The 17,109-nt window shown below is 42.8% G+C and overlaps 1 protein-coding gene across 1 annotated transcript in view; it reads right to left on the bottom strand.

Annotated features, from left to right (window-relative positions):
* Window positions 1-16,369, bottom strand: part of CDHR1 (cadherin related family member 1) — a 45,565-nt gene extending 29,196 nt beyond the window's left edge. The window contains 9 exon segments of the mRNA XM_032115637.1: window positions 969-1,112; window positions 2,699-2,815; window positions 4,504-4,590; window positions 5,083-5,172; window positions 5,991-6,041; window positions 6,874-7,019; window positions 15,171-15,266; window positions 15,764-15,766; window positions 16,050-16,369. Coding sequence (XP_031971528.1) covers window positions 969-1,112; window positions 2,699-2,815; window positions 4,504-4,590; window positions 5,083-5,172; window positions 5,991-6,041; window positions 6,874-7,019; window positions 15,171-15,266; window positions 15,764-15,766; window positions 16,050-16,140 — 825 coding nt within the window. The 5' untranslated portion in view covers window positions 16,141-16,369.
* Window positions 16,370-17,109: the final 740 nt, after the last annotated feature.

Raw genomic sequence — 17,109 nt, 5'->3', positions numbered from 1 at the left:
CAGCCTCTGCAGTGAACTGCAGTACATACTCATGCACAGACTGCAGTGTACATTTCTGGACAGAAAGGTAAGACGCAATCTTTCCTGAAACTCAAGGGAAGGTCAGATGAACAGAGTGCAATCACACTGCTAAACTGATCAATAGCCTAATGTTGGGTAATTTCATGGGTAGATACCATTTCTTGTCCAATATATGAAGAAAATTTTAATTAAATCTTATATATCAGGGCGAAAGCTGATCCATACACAATCATGTCACTGCCTAGATACAGAGAAAACTTACTAGTTTGCAGCTTCAACAATATGTGGCTGAAAATAACCAGTTCTCCTAACCATGTCCCTGCTTGACTGATAATGTGGTTGGTGTTTAGGCCTAGGAGGTCTTCCTGGCCCATTCTGCCTAACCGGCCATCACTTAGCAGAAAGCGTCCTGCATTTTGGGGATGTCAGGGTTGTTTGTCCCCAGGTGATGTCCATGGGACAACACAGAGAGTCTGAAGTATTTGGGCATAAATTCTATCCACACCTTGTACAACCAACTGTTGGTACCAGACTGACCAGAGCTAGAAAATAGAAGCACTGTGAGACCACTCAGCAGACAAACACATGAAGGCTTCTACCATAACGTGTTCGGGTGAGGTGACTGGCAGCCTGCTTAAGCCTTCAGCCAAGTGCCTCTGGAAGTCTGAGCTACAGAAGAGCTCTTAGGCACTGTCTGGGCTTAGACCAATGTAAATGGGCAGAATCCTTTTTGATTTTAATGAAAACAACAGGAGGCCTTCTATGGCAAATTCACAGTGGACATAAGTAAGAACAAGTCTGAGATTTGGTCAGCTCATTTCACCTAGGAGTCAAATCAGAGTTTAGGTCCCATTTCCAGTAAAGCCTGTGCTAGAAACCTTCGGACCACCCTGACTGAGAGGGGAAAGGCTGCACTTGTTCTCCCATAGATGAAAACCAGAACTTACTGCGAGCGTGTCCTCATAGACATATCCATAGTAGGGAGTCCCGATGAACATAGGAGGAGTGTCCTGAACATCCTCCACATTGATAGTAACTGTTGTTGTGGCTGAAAACACTTTGTTGTCTCCCCTGAGCTTCCCACCACCATCCTAAAAAAGAAGTCATCGTCAGATGCCTCTGCTGAAGCATGCCTGCCAATCAGCTTAGGCATTGCATGGACCTCATGAGCCTTCAGAAGCACAATTCCAGGAATTCTTTCTCTCTCTCAACACACCGATTAATCTGTGCTGCCCTATTCCCTTCTCTTTTCCATTTTTCCTGCTCTCTCTCTGATTAGGAAGACAGCTTGCAGTGCCTCATAAGTAATTTCTTATATTAAAAGTGATTGAGCCAATATATGCAGCCATAAATGATCTTTAGAGAGGGGACAGGGAATTCAAGGGGTTTTTTTTGGGAAAAAAGAACACTAGAAACTGATGCAAAATGTTAGCGACCTTTTCATGCCACATATAGTCTTGTCATGAACACAAGACAGTGCCCAGCAGCATGGTAGTGCATCTCTAGGGGGAAATAAACAGTGTACATGCTCATAGTCTCCTGGGAACTCCTATGTGATAAAGCGCAAGCACAGAGGAGCTGTGCAGCCAAAACCTGCGAGACAGTCACACTGTGTGTGTAAACAGTCTGGGGACTTGGCTACAACCAGCTCTGCATGACTGATACAGCAGAGCCAAGTAGGAAGATGACTCGCTATTTCAGACACGCTCAGTCTCAGAGCACCAGCTGTAGGTCAGCAGTCATGCTGGTGTGTAAGAGTGTGAATTGTTCAACACGCCTGCAGTACCAATTCTAAAAATGCCAATTTTTTTGAAAAGATACACTTATTTTTTTTCTTCCTTACTGCCCCAAAGACAGAATTTAAGCCAAATTTTGTTACTTCTCAAATGAACCTTGGCTAAAAAATACATGAAAAGGTCAGTACATTTTGCAAAAAATATGAGAAACTCGAAGTCCCCATAAGTTACAGCAAAATTGCCCTCTTTCCACCCACGTGAGTCCGTCTGAGTGACAGGTCCCCACAGGATTGTGAGAGACTTCAGAATCTCTAAACTTTTAATGCCTGTTATGAATCCTCAGCCAAGTCACAGGCACAGCACTGCTGGGAACGTCAGGCAAGAAGGGATGTGCAGCAATATTTGCAGGATTTACATAAGCTACTGCCATGAGGCAGCAGAGAAGTGAAAGAAAGAAACATCCACAGATATTTCCAGAAAAGAAATCCATCACTTGTGCTGTGCTGGGTCTAGCTGTGCCCTGTGCCTTACTGTGGGTAATGACTGTGGCCCGTCTGCCTGCCAGGGGTTTTTCCTTGTGGGGGTAGGGCTGTGCCCTGGGCACCATGAGGAGCCCTGAGCTCACAGGCTGATGCTTCTTGAAGCCAGGCCTGGATACACCAACCCTTCACTTCTAGGTGAGTCTCATGACACAGCTGACATGAACAAAATGTAAGAAACCCCATTCCAAATCCTCCAAATCTGCTGAGCAGATGTTGCTCAGCAGCAGACACCAGCTACCTTTCCTCCCTCACTTTTCCATGTTGCCCCCCATGCCTCCAGATGTTACAGCAGGAGTTACTCTGCTGCCTTCATGTTTCAGCAGCACTTGTATTTGAACTAATTGGTCCCACTCAAACACAACACCCCACCTCCTCTAGTGTCACATAAAAGGCTTTTACCTTGGCTACGACGACAACAAAATGTGTTCTTGATTTCTCATAGTCCAGGGTGACCCCTGTTTTGATGCGCAGGACACCACTGTGACGGTCTATTGTAAACTTATTAGCATGGATGTTCTAGAAGAAAAGAAAAGAAGAAACAGCCAGAGATTACAGGTATGGAAATAAGATTGCCATAGGAATTCATCTTTTATTTCATCTGCTAAGGGAGAAGACTAGAATAATGATACGGTTTGGGTGAATAATGTATTTGATGAATTTCACCTCTGTGTGTTTATGAACAATTCATGAACCAACCACAAGTCTCTCATTATGCAGAATGTAATGAACTTGTAATGTAGTTATTTTTAATCTTTTATATTTCATTGTGAAAACTTAAACTTTGGTTAACTCAGTTAATTGCATGGAAAGAGATAGGGAGACTTAACAGAAAAAAAGATGAAGTGAAAAGGAAGAAAAAAAGAAAAGGTGTTACCCCTTAGTTTTTCAAAGTTTTACTGGTTTAAAAAAAAGCAGGAAATTTGCATGTATAGCTTATTGTCAAACACAGTAGTGGTCTGGTGATTTTTGTAACGTACAAACAAAATCTAAAATACATCTGATTTTAAAAGAGGCCTAAAAAATGCCTCCCTCCATTTTCTGAACTGGAGAGATCTGTACAAACACCTATGTTCCTGTATCCAGAAACAATGGCCACTGTCAGATAATCTTGGCCATTCCAGAAGACATCACCACCTGCCTACATCAGACTTGTGGAGAGGTTTTTTTCTGTGCAACTTGAGAATTCTCAGAGACTGTGCCCAAAGACATGGCAAGATTTTTTCAACCAGTACACATACTTTATATCCTTTTTGCCACACAAATATATTACAAACTAGACATAGAATTTTGAAATTTCTGTCCCTTGGTTCATAGACTATCAGCCCTCTGGAAAAAGCCCTGTGCAAAATTGAATCCTGCACATGGATCACAATTTGTGAAAACAAAGCTAAACAAGGCACTCAAGTGTTCTTTCATGGTATGCCCAAGCTCTTAACAGGATTAGCTTTAGTGCTATGTAAATATCTTCTAACTTGTCTCCATATTTGTATCCAAAATTAAATATTGCAACAAATTTGCTTGCTTTTTTTCATGCTTCCTCTTGAATAAGGGGAACTGCAGATAATCTGGATGAAACTGCCCGCAGGAAGAAGGAATTTGAAGGACATAATGCAAAAAATTGCCCTTGTGGCATACAGAAGATCTGTAATACAGAAGTTCAGCTTTAAATCTGGAGCCCTTTCAGTTCTTCACCAGTGGGCAGCAACTGAAAGGCTGGTTCCAGGCAGTCACTGCTTTGTCTGGGAGAAGATTTAGTACCTCTCATTTCATACTGTGATCCAGGTATCAATTATGCACCAGCCTGCTACACTAAAGACCACATATAGATTTCCAGTGTGTTTTGCTTCCTAAAGAAAGCTATTTCATGCGTTAGAAATCCCATAAGCATACAAGATTATGAGCTAACCTTGCTCTCCCCATCATTCCAAAGGAAGGGCCAGTAAGAGCCCTGCCATGAGGGGTCCTGCTGGCAATCACAGGAGTGTCAGTAGCAACTCCAGTTCCCGTTCCTGCCTGCTGGACCACTCCTGGCTGCTTGCAATCAGACAACATCCCTTCAGCCAATACTTAGTTTCTTGTGCATGGTAAAAAATTGGTCCTATAGGCACTAGCAGCAGTCTCAACCCCCCAAATCTTTTTAAAATCTGCTTTGTGAAGTCTCATTTAGTGAGAGACAATTTGTGAAGGTACAGAAAATACCTTACCTGCAAGAAGTAGGTGATGCTTCCTCCAGAACCCGTGTCTTTATCTATTGCTTCAATCTTAAAGATACTGCTGCTGGAGGGAGTGTTCTGTGACCAGAAAGAGTTACCAGAGTCACAAAGAAGCAGAAAACCAGGTGAGTTAAAAGAAGTGAAAAATGAGCATGCAGGGAGGCAGAAAAAGAGAGTGATGGTAGAAAGACGGAACTGAAGAACAGAAAGGAAAGAGGGAAGAGGTTAAAACTGGAAAACAAGAAGAAAGAAACACTTTGTGAAATAAAAGTAACAGAAAATTTTAGCTGAGACAGGGTGTATCCTATTCCCACTGTAGTCAATTCTAAAAACTCACGACAACTCACATCTTGGAACTTACCCCAAAAATAGCACGCCTTAAGTACCTACAGACTTGTTCCCCAAGTTTGCAGTGAATATTATATATCTACCCAAACCCTAAACCAAAAAAATGCAAGTTTATCCTGCCTAACTTTTTATTTATTTATTTTTTATTTTATTGAAAACATATTAGCCCCTCCTTACATCCCACAGAAGTGTATTTCTAGTATGCAAAGGAACTTCACCAACCTCTGGGACTTCGACTATGTAAGGTGTATTGATGAACTCTGGGCTCTCATCATTGGCATCCATGACAAGGATCCTGACTTTTTCAGAAACCTGGAGTAGAATATGAAGAACATATTATGAGTCCCATTATTTATGAATCCCATTATTTCCTGTTTACAGAGGTTTCTAGGGCAGTTGTGCCGGTAGGATGCGGGAACCTCCCAAACATTTCTTGTAATAATCTCAATTAATTTGTTTGAGATGAGGAAGAGCTCTAGATTTATCCAGTCTTGTGGATAAGAAGAGGGTCCCACTTTTGTGGTATCTCTAGTGAGGAAGCCCATATCCTCCTACTGGAAGACTGCTATCCTGGCTGTGACAGCATCAGTCTGTAAATTGAAAATGCCAAGAAAATCTGTGGAAGTAGGACTGGATGCTCAGTGCCTCAGATAAGTCCTTAATGATTAGATGTGAACAAAGCTTTATCTAGAAGCAGACAAGAAAACCCCCACCACATTAGCCTAAGAAGATCTTCTTAACGTCATGCTAGAGAAACAGTGGGGGTGGGGGACAGGCAGCTCTTGGGTGCCCAGCACTAGTTCCTATAATGTCACACATTTCTCCAAAAAGCCTCCAGATCTTAGGCACGAATCCTACTGTGCTGGCAGTGAAACTTCATAGGAAGCTGCTGTAATTCTGCAGGCTGCTAAGTCACTATTTCAGCTCACACTACATTGTAATTATCCTCAAATAGCTGAGCAAGGAGATGAAGTGAGACTTGAGTAACTGTGAGTTCAGTGGCTCTTGGGACAGGAAGTAATGAGATTATGTTTTCTGATCAAATGAGATGGTCCCTTTAAGGTAATTTAATAGGAGTAGGTATGTGAGGACAGACAGTTTGACAAGCTACACCATAATTAAATACTTACTGTACTTAGGCCATCTGAAATACTGACAATAACTTCAATCTCATCTTCCTTCTGTAAATGAAGAAAATTCTTTTGTTAGAGAGATGGTGTTTGTCCTGACTGGAAAAGGGGCTGCAGATTTAAACATGTCTAGGCAGGCAGATGAAAGCAACAACTAATACCACAAAGCAATCCCAGCAGAGGCCAGGAAGACTCCTCAGAAGCTCCAGCCACAGGCTCCTTGAACCTTCTGTGGCTACTGTCAGGAGATGGTTGCTCTAGTAATCCCTGTTGCTTCTAAAAGTGCTAATAAAAATCAGTCACCTTTTTCAAGACATGTTCCCTAAAGTGGCACTTTGATACAAAATTCTTCTGTCTCAGTATACAGAATTTTAAAGAGTTTACCAAATATTGTGTAAGCTTCTCTGTGAGGAGATATGAAGGGTTCAATGCCTGTGTTGCCAGAATAAGGCTGCCTTTAGGCATCTTTAACCAACATGGTTACATTGGCTAAAGGGCTGTGACGCACTGGAGGAGTGTCCTGGAACACTGCTTACACATATCTCTGCTTCTTCCTAATGATAGGAGAGTCCCCTGTCTGAGGATTTGATGACTGTAGCTGCCCCTAAGCTCTTGATGGGGTGTGGGTGGGAAAGATAGAAATAAAGAATAAACTTATCTTTTGCAAAAAGCTGGATAGACAGCAGCTGAAAAATTTGATAGCAATGTTAGTGGCACGAGTCAACTGGAATTCAACATGACAAGTGAAGTATAATGTCTTAGAGTTCTAAAGTATATTACATGCTTCAGGAGCAAATAAACTGGCATTGTCCCTCAAAGCCTCAGATCAAATTAAACTGGAATAAATTCCACAAACACCTGGCGTGGTGCCATTTGATTGTACCTCTCTGTCGAGCTCCTGGATCAGAGTAACATTTCCAAGATTCTTGTCAACAGAAAAGTAGCGTCTTGATCCAGCTTCATAGGTCAGGTCATATGTTACGGGATCTCCTTCTGGATCAGTTCCATTCAGAGTGTACACATGGGTACCTGAAAAATTGATATTCAACACCATTTCCCTGTGGTTACTTCAATCAGTGAGTATTTCACTGGTCTGTTCCTTAGGAACTTGGCTACCCTGCAGCAGGAAAAGGTTTTGTCAATCAAACCCACTTACTGGGGAATAAGGATAAGCAGATAGTTCAACAGTCCTGATGGCAAATTTTTAGCCAACTGTTTAAATTGAGTTTATCAGTGCTGGTTTCTGTCACTTCAGGCCCTTTGCAGTGGAGCTGCACCCAGGTCAGTACTGTTCATATCCAAGGGTTTACATAGGTGACTAGCTCCTGGCCAGCTCTCAGCCAAGAAGTGATGCTGTTGTACAACTGCATGACAATCTCAGCAGTACCAAAAGGCCCTCACAGACCTCTTCTTTGTGGGAACAACAGAATTGCAAACTAGCAGGCAGAGAATCTGGCAATCTCCCTTCAGGGAGAGCTCCCACAGGATGGGACCCAAGCTCTGGAACTCAGGATGTGCAAGGACATTTTCATACTTTCTCACTTTCAGAATTAATCGATGCAAAATCTTCTTTCCTACTTCACTCCCACTCATTAGCTCGCTCTCATTAAATTCCTTACTTGACACACCCACTCATGCTCATACCAATTAATAAATTTTTCAAATTCATCAATGTATTTCCTTCAGAAGCTGGAGAAAGACTGTTATTTCTATTTTTAAACATTGAGAAGTTGGTGTCAGTTTTTCCAGTAAACTGACTTCGTGTACTATAAATGATAATTCCTGGGGGAGTTATAACACCCATATTTTCAAAGCATGGTGAGAGTGTTTATTAGTATTATTTTTTAAACTTACATGTCATTCTGCTTCAATACCTTAATCCAAAAAACTTCAAGCAGTTCACAAACACCAGTTAACTGAGCCTGAAATATAAACCACTGTGGTTGTTTCTTTCCAATCCGCTGTGCCTTGGGTAAGTTACCTGAGATATTCAAGCTGCAGAGGTTAAGGACAGAAACTGTGCTTTACATCTAAAGCCTTCTGCACTGAAAATACTGTAGCTAAGTGACTCACTAGTTACTAGTGAGTTTTGCTTGTGCACGCAACCCAAATACAGGATGGAAGGATCCCTGCTAAGAAAGTTAGCATATAGTTAAGAAAGAACACTAAGACGCTCAGTTTTGAACTACTCTGGCCCCGAGTTTGAGAGATTTTTAATTCAGTACTCAAAAGTGATAATGTTTTTCTCATCTCCTCTCTTCAGTAGCAGAGATCACTGACCAGATCTATAAGTTTGTGTTTAATTCTAGAGCTTTGCCCACACCGTTGACAGGTCAGCTTATCGAAGGTTTCCTCAGTTTTGCAGGGCAACCTTTTGGACCTCATTTACTTCTTCCGTGTCATGCCAACTGTGAAGCTGCTCAGGGGCCTTAATGGACATGGGACATCCAGCCATCAGTGGTGATACTTGCAAAGCATGGCTGTCTTCTTGTCATAGCAAGAGATTATACCAAACCATGTGGAATCTGTGCTCACTTACGAGTAAACTCTCTTATGATAATTACCAGGGCAATATTTGGGCAACTTTGTTCAGAAAAATGTTCACGTTGCAAAAACCAATGCACCCACAAGAGCACAAACAAGAGACCTTGTTACGAGCTGGTTCAGCCAGCCAACAGATAATCAAGACTTGCAAAACAGTTCACAAAACTACAAAACATTTTCCACATTTTTATTGCACTTTTCCCACAAAACAGAGTGGAAAATAACAACATATCTATAACTGTGACCCCAAAAATTATTAGGGAAAGACAATGAGGGTATGATGAGACACTGTAACAACTCTCTAAGTACAAGGAAATGAAAGGAGAGGGATTAACTAGGACTGATATAAAATAGTATCCTGAGAGGACACCTGCTTCCTGATACAACTATCCATATAAGAGACAGAAATCTGAAAACTGTGGAGGGTTCTGCAGCACCAGCACTGACTCATTTATTCTTGTTTTTCAAAAGCTTTGTCTTAATATCACAGCTGGGTCCAATTGGAGACTTAAGGTGTAAATTGTCAGCATTTCACTGACATCGTTATAAATATACTGCTTTTTTTGGTCATTAGTTGTTTCTACTTCTCAGTTGCTTTTCTGCCCTTCTTACTAACTTTTCCTGTCCCTTGCACTTGCCATACTGCTGGCTGTCCTGCCTGTTTCTAGCTTGTGTGGATGTCTGCAGCAGCTGCTGAGCGGTGCTCATGTGCCATGGAGAAACAGGATGGACACCATATCTGGGCTCTCTTGGAGCCTGAGAGCAACCACCAGGCACAAGGTCTCTGCTGTGGCTGTGGCTGCCCTGAAATACCAATACCAGCAGTACACAAATGCAAACCACTCCTCAGGGGCACAGGGCTGGAGAAGAGCAGACTGGCAAAGTTTATGTGAACCCATTTGAACCTGGGCTTGTTTTTTCAAGCTCACAGTTTTCTTTCCTACATTTTCTTAGAATTTTCTTATAAGGAAGACCGGAACTTTCTCGCTGCTAAATGTGAGAAGAAACATTGATATTGGTACAGGCTGAGATTACTGAGCTTTCTGAGCAAGTAATGACAGACTTCATTGATCTTTACACTGGACTGTTTGCTTTTTAGCTAAAGCTGATACTTCATTTTTCATAATACAGAACATTTGCATGCCTTTTAAATTAGATTGTGGATCAAAATTTATTTTCTAAATCATTATAATTCCTTATTTTTTCCAAACTGTAATTTCACTGCACAGTACTCTCCATATCATTAACACCCCCAGGAACACTTCTCAGCACAGTGTTAATGCCAATTAAAAATCTGTTCTCAGTGTGCTGCCTCTACTTGCTGAAAAGGAAATAAATGAAAAAGACAGCTAAAATCTTATCAGAGGATACCAAGTAAACAGCCTCTCCCTGTCATAAAAGTATGGGAATAGAAGAGTCTTTACTTGAGGATATGGCAAATGCCATAGTTAGAAGACCTGGATACTCTGAGTACCCAGGGGATGACGAAGCAGGCTGGGACAGGGGAGTCCTAGGGAGCTTCTTGCTGCTTCCTGCTATGGCTTCCTCCCAGGAGCCATGCCAGGCTTTTTCACTCTGTTTTCCTATTCCATCTTAAAAATCATTTGCTCTTGGCTCCTGACACTTGGGCTGATGGCTGCCTCATGATGCCATTGCTCCATTTTACTTCATTTTTGACTCAAATTTAATCCCAGCCAGTCTCTGCCCTGGGCTCTGGGGCTGGTTTTGCTTTCTCATTGAAGACACGCTCTCCCTCTCTGCTGTGCAACACTCAGCAATCAGATCCCTTCCCTGTCACTTAAACAAGCCAAGCACATTTTGGATTCATGCTCAGTCCCGCCGTTGCCCTTTGCCACCAACAGCTGGCATCCGTTAACAAGATGCTGAGAGAGCCATGCATGGCCACGCTCCCAGGATGAGACACCTCTGTTCCTAATGTCACAGCAAATGCTATCTTGCCCAGGGTCACGTGCCTGCTCTCCACCTGTCTCAGCCAAGGGCCCATTTCCCAAGCAGAAAAGGAGATGGACAGTTAACACAAAGCCTACAGATGGCTGTTTTCACTCCAAGCTCACCCCAAGCACAGGGGAGCTCAGGCTCCTGGGGGACATGGATCACATACCATGACTGCCCCAAAGCCAGCTCCTTTCCCATTCACTGTTGGCTACTGCTCCTTCCAGACCATGCCCAGGCGACTCCTGCTCCCTCCCTGCTCCCTGGTGCACCAGCTGGCTGGCAAAACACAGGCATGGCAGGATCAGCAGCCCAAAAGCCATGGCTGCTACAGCAGCAGCCGAAACAAGCCCTGCAGCTGCCAGTGCCTGTTGTGGAGAGGCGGGATACGGCAGCAAGTGCTCAGCACGGGGCCTGGACCATCACCCCTTGGACAGCAGCACCCACAGCAACCAACTCCAAGGAGAAGCCATCTGAGTGCAATTTTCTGATGTATCTGCAGTTTCTGTCAGAAGAATTAAAGAATTAAATTAAAAATTAATTGAAGGCTGTGACACCTGTGAGTCCTCAAAGCATCTCTGTGCAGTGCTTGGCTTTGCAGGGAGCTTTGTTCTGTGCACTGCTGGCACTGCTGCAGGGGTGCAGAAGGCAAGCTGTGTTTAACACAGCTTCTGATAGCTCCCAGCTTTCCTAGAGGTGGACCAGGGTGACAGAAACAAGGCAAGAATGATGGGTACCACAGGAGACAAGAAGGTTCTCCACAGTCACCTGTGAATGATGGGAAGAAATGAGACCCGGAGTGTGTAGGAACAGGGGAAGCTTGAAGGATGGAGGGATCTGAATGGGGTTAGTCACCAGGTGGGTAGCTGGCAGCTGTAGCTTTGATCAAAGAATTGCCACTGCAAACTGACTTTTAATGGGAGGAGTGCCTATTTGGGGGCAAGTGAAAAACCAGAAAGAAAAATGCAAGATGCAGAGATCTCCAGAGCACTGATGATATTTGGGCTTTGAAAGAGTAATGAACTTAGGCCTTCTAAGTATGCTTCAATCCCCTGCTCTGCAGCTGTTCCCAGCCCCACTGTGTCCCCACTATGAGGCTTATAGGGATTATGAGGTAAGATGAAACAAACAACCTGAAATAGCACCCCACTCCAGCCTTAAGACCTTGATTAGGAGCACATGCACATTTTGTATGTACACATGCAAAGAGCTAATTACCCACCTGCCCTGCAAAACCACAAACCCCAACTGCTATTTCAGTTTATAACTTCACCCATTCTTCTTAAATCTGGCACTGAAAGGGGCTGCTGTTCTGGCCCCTCTTACCTTGAGGGGTCTCATGCCCTGCAGCAATAAATAGCATCTGGGAATCTGCAGATACTTTGAAGCATTCACACAGAAAAAGTATTTGCTGGTTTTATGGTAACTTATGGTACAATGTATGCAACTTGGTAGACAAGTTACAACTATCCATAAATAAGCAAAACTGGTCAAGGGAAAAGAAGATCAAGTTAAGGATGATAGGAGAATGGCAATGAATTTGATGTGTTCTCACAGCTGCAGCACTGCAATTTCTCTTTCTACAGCCACACAGAGAATCCATCACCTCCTTTCAGCGTTCCCAAATGTTGCATGTCCCTTGCCTACAGATGCCTGGGAACATAACTAACACATACTACTCTGCCAACCACTTGCAATCTCAGCAGGGCCAAAAACTGTAAAATTTCTGGAGGTTTATTAAAGCTGCTGTCCGTGGCATTGCACAGATCAAACACCAGCTGCTGCCAAGAAAAGCATCCTGCCCATGACTCCAAATTTTATGTAAGGACAGGGAAGACCTAATAGCAACCTGCCCATTTTTGCAGCACATAAGCCTGAGTGAAGCCATCCAGAATCAAACATATGGAAGTTTTGGTTCCCCTGTTTTGTCACTGATCATCCTGCTCAACCTGAGAGACGACTGCTGGAGTGTGGATGCTTGGGACTGCACATGGACATAGGAGACCAGATTCCTGCTCCTGCTTCTGGAGGAGATCAGAGCAAGTGATGAAGAACAACAGCCTCCTCTGCAGTGCAGCACCCATCACTGGGGCCACAGAAAAGGGCCAGCCTGGCAGCCATTTAGCACTGAGCTCTGGCACAAAGTTCTTGATGTGGTCTGATGGGAACTCTGGTCCTCTTGCCCTGTACAAAGCTGAAAGCACACCCAGCACTGAAGTGTCAGCGCTGCTTGTGCCCTTCTCTGTGAGTCTGTGCCAAAGCCTCCCCGAGGAGTGGCTGTGCTGACATGGGCAGCAGCAGCTTGCATTAAGCAAATCCCAAGCAACCATGTTCCAATGGAACTTAAAAAAGTGCTTTCAGAAGACAGGACCTTGCAGTACTTACAGCTGTTTGTCAAGGTGTTCTGGGAATTAGCACAAAGGAGCACTGGAAGCTGTGTGACAAAGCAACCACATTTGGACTTCTCAAAAGTAAGGTCTTCTCTCTCTTTCCCAAGGGTTTCTACAGGTCTTTTGGAGCTTTCAGAGAGAGGCTGCTTCTCTCTTGTCTTTTAAACCACACTTACACATCAAATTAGAAATACAAGCCAGCCAATTTCAACACATGTAAGCACATTCTGGATGAAGCTAGTAGGCAGGAGGCACAGCAGCACTCAAGACAGAGCAGCCTGAGCTTTATCACTGCTGCAAGCAAAGCACAAACTCTCCAGAGACCTCTGTGTACCTAGTCTGGTTGCTAATGTTACAAAAGCACATATGTAAGCCCATCACATATGTCTCATTATTCTTACTCAGGCTAATTAGGAGAGCACTAACACAGGTTCTGATCCCTCACACTGCTATTTTGCTGTTGAGGCACACTGTCCTTTTTTTGGCTGCTGGAGCACCAGATCAGATGCAGTGGAAATTGCTGCTGTACTTCACTGCTGCAGGGTGTGCTGTCATATGAGGAGAGACCATGTGGTGCTGCAGCCCTGACAGGAAGGATGTTTTTGCCCATGTTGTGGCTCTGTGCCATCTTTAGCTCCTCATCCCCATGCAGGTGCCTGGAGGCTCCCAGTGGTGGCAAGGAGAGGCTGGTTCTCTGGAAATGTCTGCGGGCTGGCACCACACCAGGGAGTGGGAGTTGGACGGCAAGTGAGTTGTACTGCCTGCGGTGTCACTGGTGGAGTTGGCAAGCACCACCCCAAACAAACGGAGTTGGGGTCCCATTTTGTGGCTGTCTGGCATTACAAGCCTTATCTACACTTGGACAAGTGATTCCACTGGCTAATCTAACTCCAGCAATCAGCAGAACGGTAGGGATTGCCAAGACTGAACTAAATGTAGTTTCCATGAGAATCCAGGGAGAAGTACAGCAAAAATTACAGCTCCTAGGTCTGCCACTGGCTTTTGCAAGTGCCACTACATTCCTACATTACTGTTGGCCTTCAAACTGAGGTTTCCACTTCAGCATGACCAAACTTATAGCAAATTCCTGCTGCATCACAAGCAAACTCCTTTTGTTGTCGAGATGTGTCACTTCTACACTATGTGCTGCCTTCTCCCCCTCCTCTTCTCATGCTGAGCAGGTAAAGGAGAATTTGCTGCTTCCAAATACTCCTCTCCCCGCCCTCTGGCAGGCCCAGCATGGGTCTTGGATGACATTAACACCACTGGGTCAGGAATGGAGATTTTGAGCAAACCCAGGCAGCTGCTTCCCAGAGCAGAGTGACCTTGGTCAGGTTTAAGAAGTCGTGGGTGGCAATGTTAGGCTGTGCCCTCTGCTCCCTCCCTCATCCTGGCCTTCTCCATCTGTCTAAGCTCTGGTGGGGGTGTTTGGGTGCACCCCCTGTGCAGCCATATCGCTCCTCTCTGCATGAGGCATGAGTAAAGGGGTGCTTCAGTACCCAGTTTGCATCAAATATTTTTCTGATTTAGCCTGTGAAAGCTACAGATGAACAGAAGAAAATCCTAAATAAAATCTCAGTGCCAAGTTCAAAGAAAAGGTGATGTTCATCACTTAATATATATTTTATATAATTGTTTAGGTGTTAGATTATTTCTCCCCCACAGACAATATTGATTATAAATCACCTTTTGTTCTTATTTAACTTTTCTTAGTGTGACTACAGTTAAAAGAAGCATAAATAGACCTGCCTCAGAGTGCTGAGATCTGAAAACTGTATTAATTTTTGGATTTTCAATAAAACAAAACTAAACCTTTTTAAAAAGCATCACTTATTTAGACAAAGCAATTTTCACTGCAAGTGGAAAAACATTTTCTACTAGTTTAACGTAAACATTAAAAATGTGTTCAAAGAAAATCATGCCTCTTACTTTTCAATGTACAGCTTGCTTTTATCAAAGCTGATAGAATTACTGGCAACTAGGCTTTCTTCTCATAAGAATTTACAGAATTGGTAAGAAGCCTCTCACCATGAATTTATTTCTGACCCCAAAGGTCTGTGCTCTGAAGCTGTGAATAGATTGGTGGGCCAAAAATAAAGGGAGCTAGAATTGATGTTTTAAATTGCAGCTACAATTCAAACATGTCATTTTAAATTGAGGCCAATTAGAAGCTAGAGAGAAAAACATGTAAGATCACAGTATATAGCAACAATCTACAAGCAAATATATATGTTAATCATAAGAGCAAGCAACTTCAGTTTCACAGTTTAAACATACAAATTTTAATACTGACCAACAGGCGTGTCCTCCGAAAGGCTGAGAAGTGCCATGTTTCCGTTTGTGCTTCTGGCTCCATTATCAAAGAAATAGGGGGCATAATTTGCCTGAACTGCAATTAAAACAAAACAGAAGCCAAACAAAAGCATTTTGTAGGTGGCAGTTATTTGGCTGGCTCAGTTACCTGACTCTCAGTAAACAGGAGCTGTTTTGGGAATACTATGAGTACATAACACACCCAGTTGCTGCAATGGACCCTCAGAACTGTATCTATATGGATATTTTTAATAAAATTACTTGCCACTGTGCCAGTATTCACACTGCAGGAAATAGAGAGAGTATATAAAAAACCTCCAAACCAACAGAAACAAAACAAGTAGCAAGATCTCCCTAAAAAATCTCAACCAGTTCCAGACAGCTTCACTGAAAAATTAACCTTTTCAGCTCACAGTGATGGAACACCTCTCCCCTACTCTACACATACAGGTCTGAAACTTGCCCAGTGCGTCAGTACCTTACCCAGTATTCTTACCCAGTGTTCTAAGCACATCCCGCTGTAAAATTATGCCTACTATATGAGCAATTAGCCATAATTAAATAGTTACTTACTTGCTGCCAGACAACAGCAAAGTTAAAAAAAAAACAAAAACAAAAACAAAACAAGAAACAACAAATTAGTTGTCATTCTACTGACTGACTGTTAGAGGTTCAAAATAGCCCACTTGAAGCAAAACTGCAAGTACCTAAACACAGAGGATAACACTTACACAAGGACCAGTTGCCAAGGAAAATATTTCAGAACAACATTACCACATCAGTAAGGATAACTACAGGATTCAAGGTTATGCTTGTACTCTCCTATATTTTTACTTAACAAAGTGATTATTGTACTCACCCAGGCAAACATGCACCAAACTGAGAAATAAGGAGGGGGTGAAATGCCTTACATGCTTCATCCCACTGAAGAAAGAGCCAACTTCTTCCATGTTTTAAGGGCTTGGCTTTTGTTGGTTTTATTTTTTTTTTTTTTTAATCTCTCTCAAATGTGCAGGAAAGTGCCCTTCAGACTGATGTAGCAGAGAAATGTGGAAGAGGCAGTAACAGATGCTAAGATGTTAAGCGGATGACACGTCTTAATTTCTGAGGAATTTAAAGAAGCTCCTTCCTACCACCTAATTAGACCAATTACTTTGCAGGGAGCTGTGGGACTCATCTCTGAGACAAGATTTGGAGGAATCAGTGTAACTCTCATGTTTTGCTGTTGGTACTGTATTTCTGCTGTCCAAACTCACAAGTCAGGGAGAAGGTAAAGTAGAAATTTGTTTTCTTTCTGAACTCTATCTTTAATTCTCTAAGCCAGTTCTCTGTTTATGAGAGCTAAAGGAAGTTTATTTTTATTTTAGCTTTGGTAATCTCAAGAAACTACAACAGAAGAAAATCTAATATTAGCAAAAACAATAGAAATGAGTGTTACCATTTCGAAGAAAACACTTATGATAGCAAAAAAATACACAACATTGCATGTTAAAAATGCACAAGTGAAAGTGTTCTTTTTATGAGTTGGCCTGATCATTTAATTCTTAAACTGCATGAATTGCTGAAAGCATCTTTTACTTTCAGCAGGCAATTTTCAACATACTAAAAAGTGTGTTTAACCATCAACACATCGAAAAAGTTAACAGAGTGGCTTTTTTTAATTGCTTGTTTTGACATTTAGAAGGTGTTTCCACTAACTTAAAATATACATCATGCAATACACGATATGGTTGAAAATCAGGCACTCTGGGAGGAAGTTCACAGATAAACCTGCTTGAAAGGAGCTCCATCAGTGACAAAATGTGACTCAATGACCCTTGTGGTCCCTTCCAGCTCAGACAATTCTGTGATTCTGCAGTACTTGGCTGCCAAGCGCGGAGATGTCTACGTTGGAGCTGAGCTGTTTAAACCTGACCTGC

Source organism: Corvus moneduloides, chromosome 8 (genome assembly GCF_009650955.1).
Source record: "Corvus moneduloides isolate bCorMon1 chromosome 8, bCorMon1.pri, whole genome shotgun sequence".
NCBI classification, from domain to species: domain Eukaryota; kingdom Metazoa; phylum Chordata; class Aves; order Passeriformes; family Corvidae; genus Corvus; species Corvus moneduloides.
The sequence above is the reverse complement of the archived record's forward strand: the minus strand, read 5'-3'. Positions and strand labels throughout refer to the sequence as shown.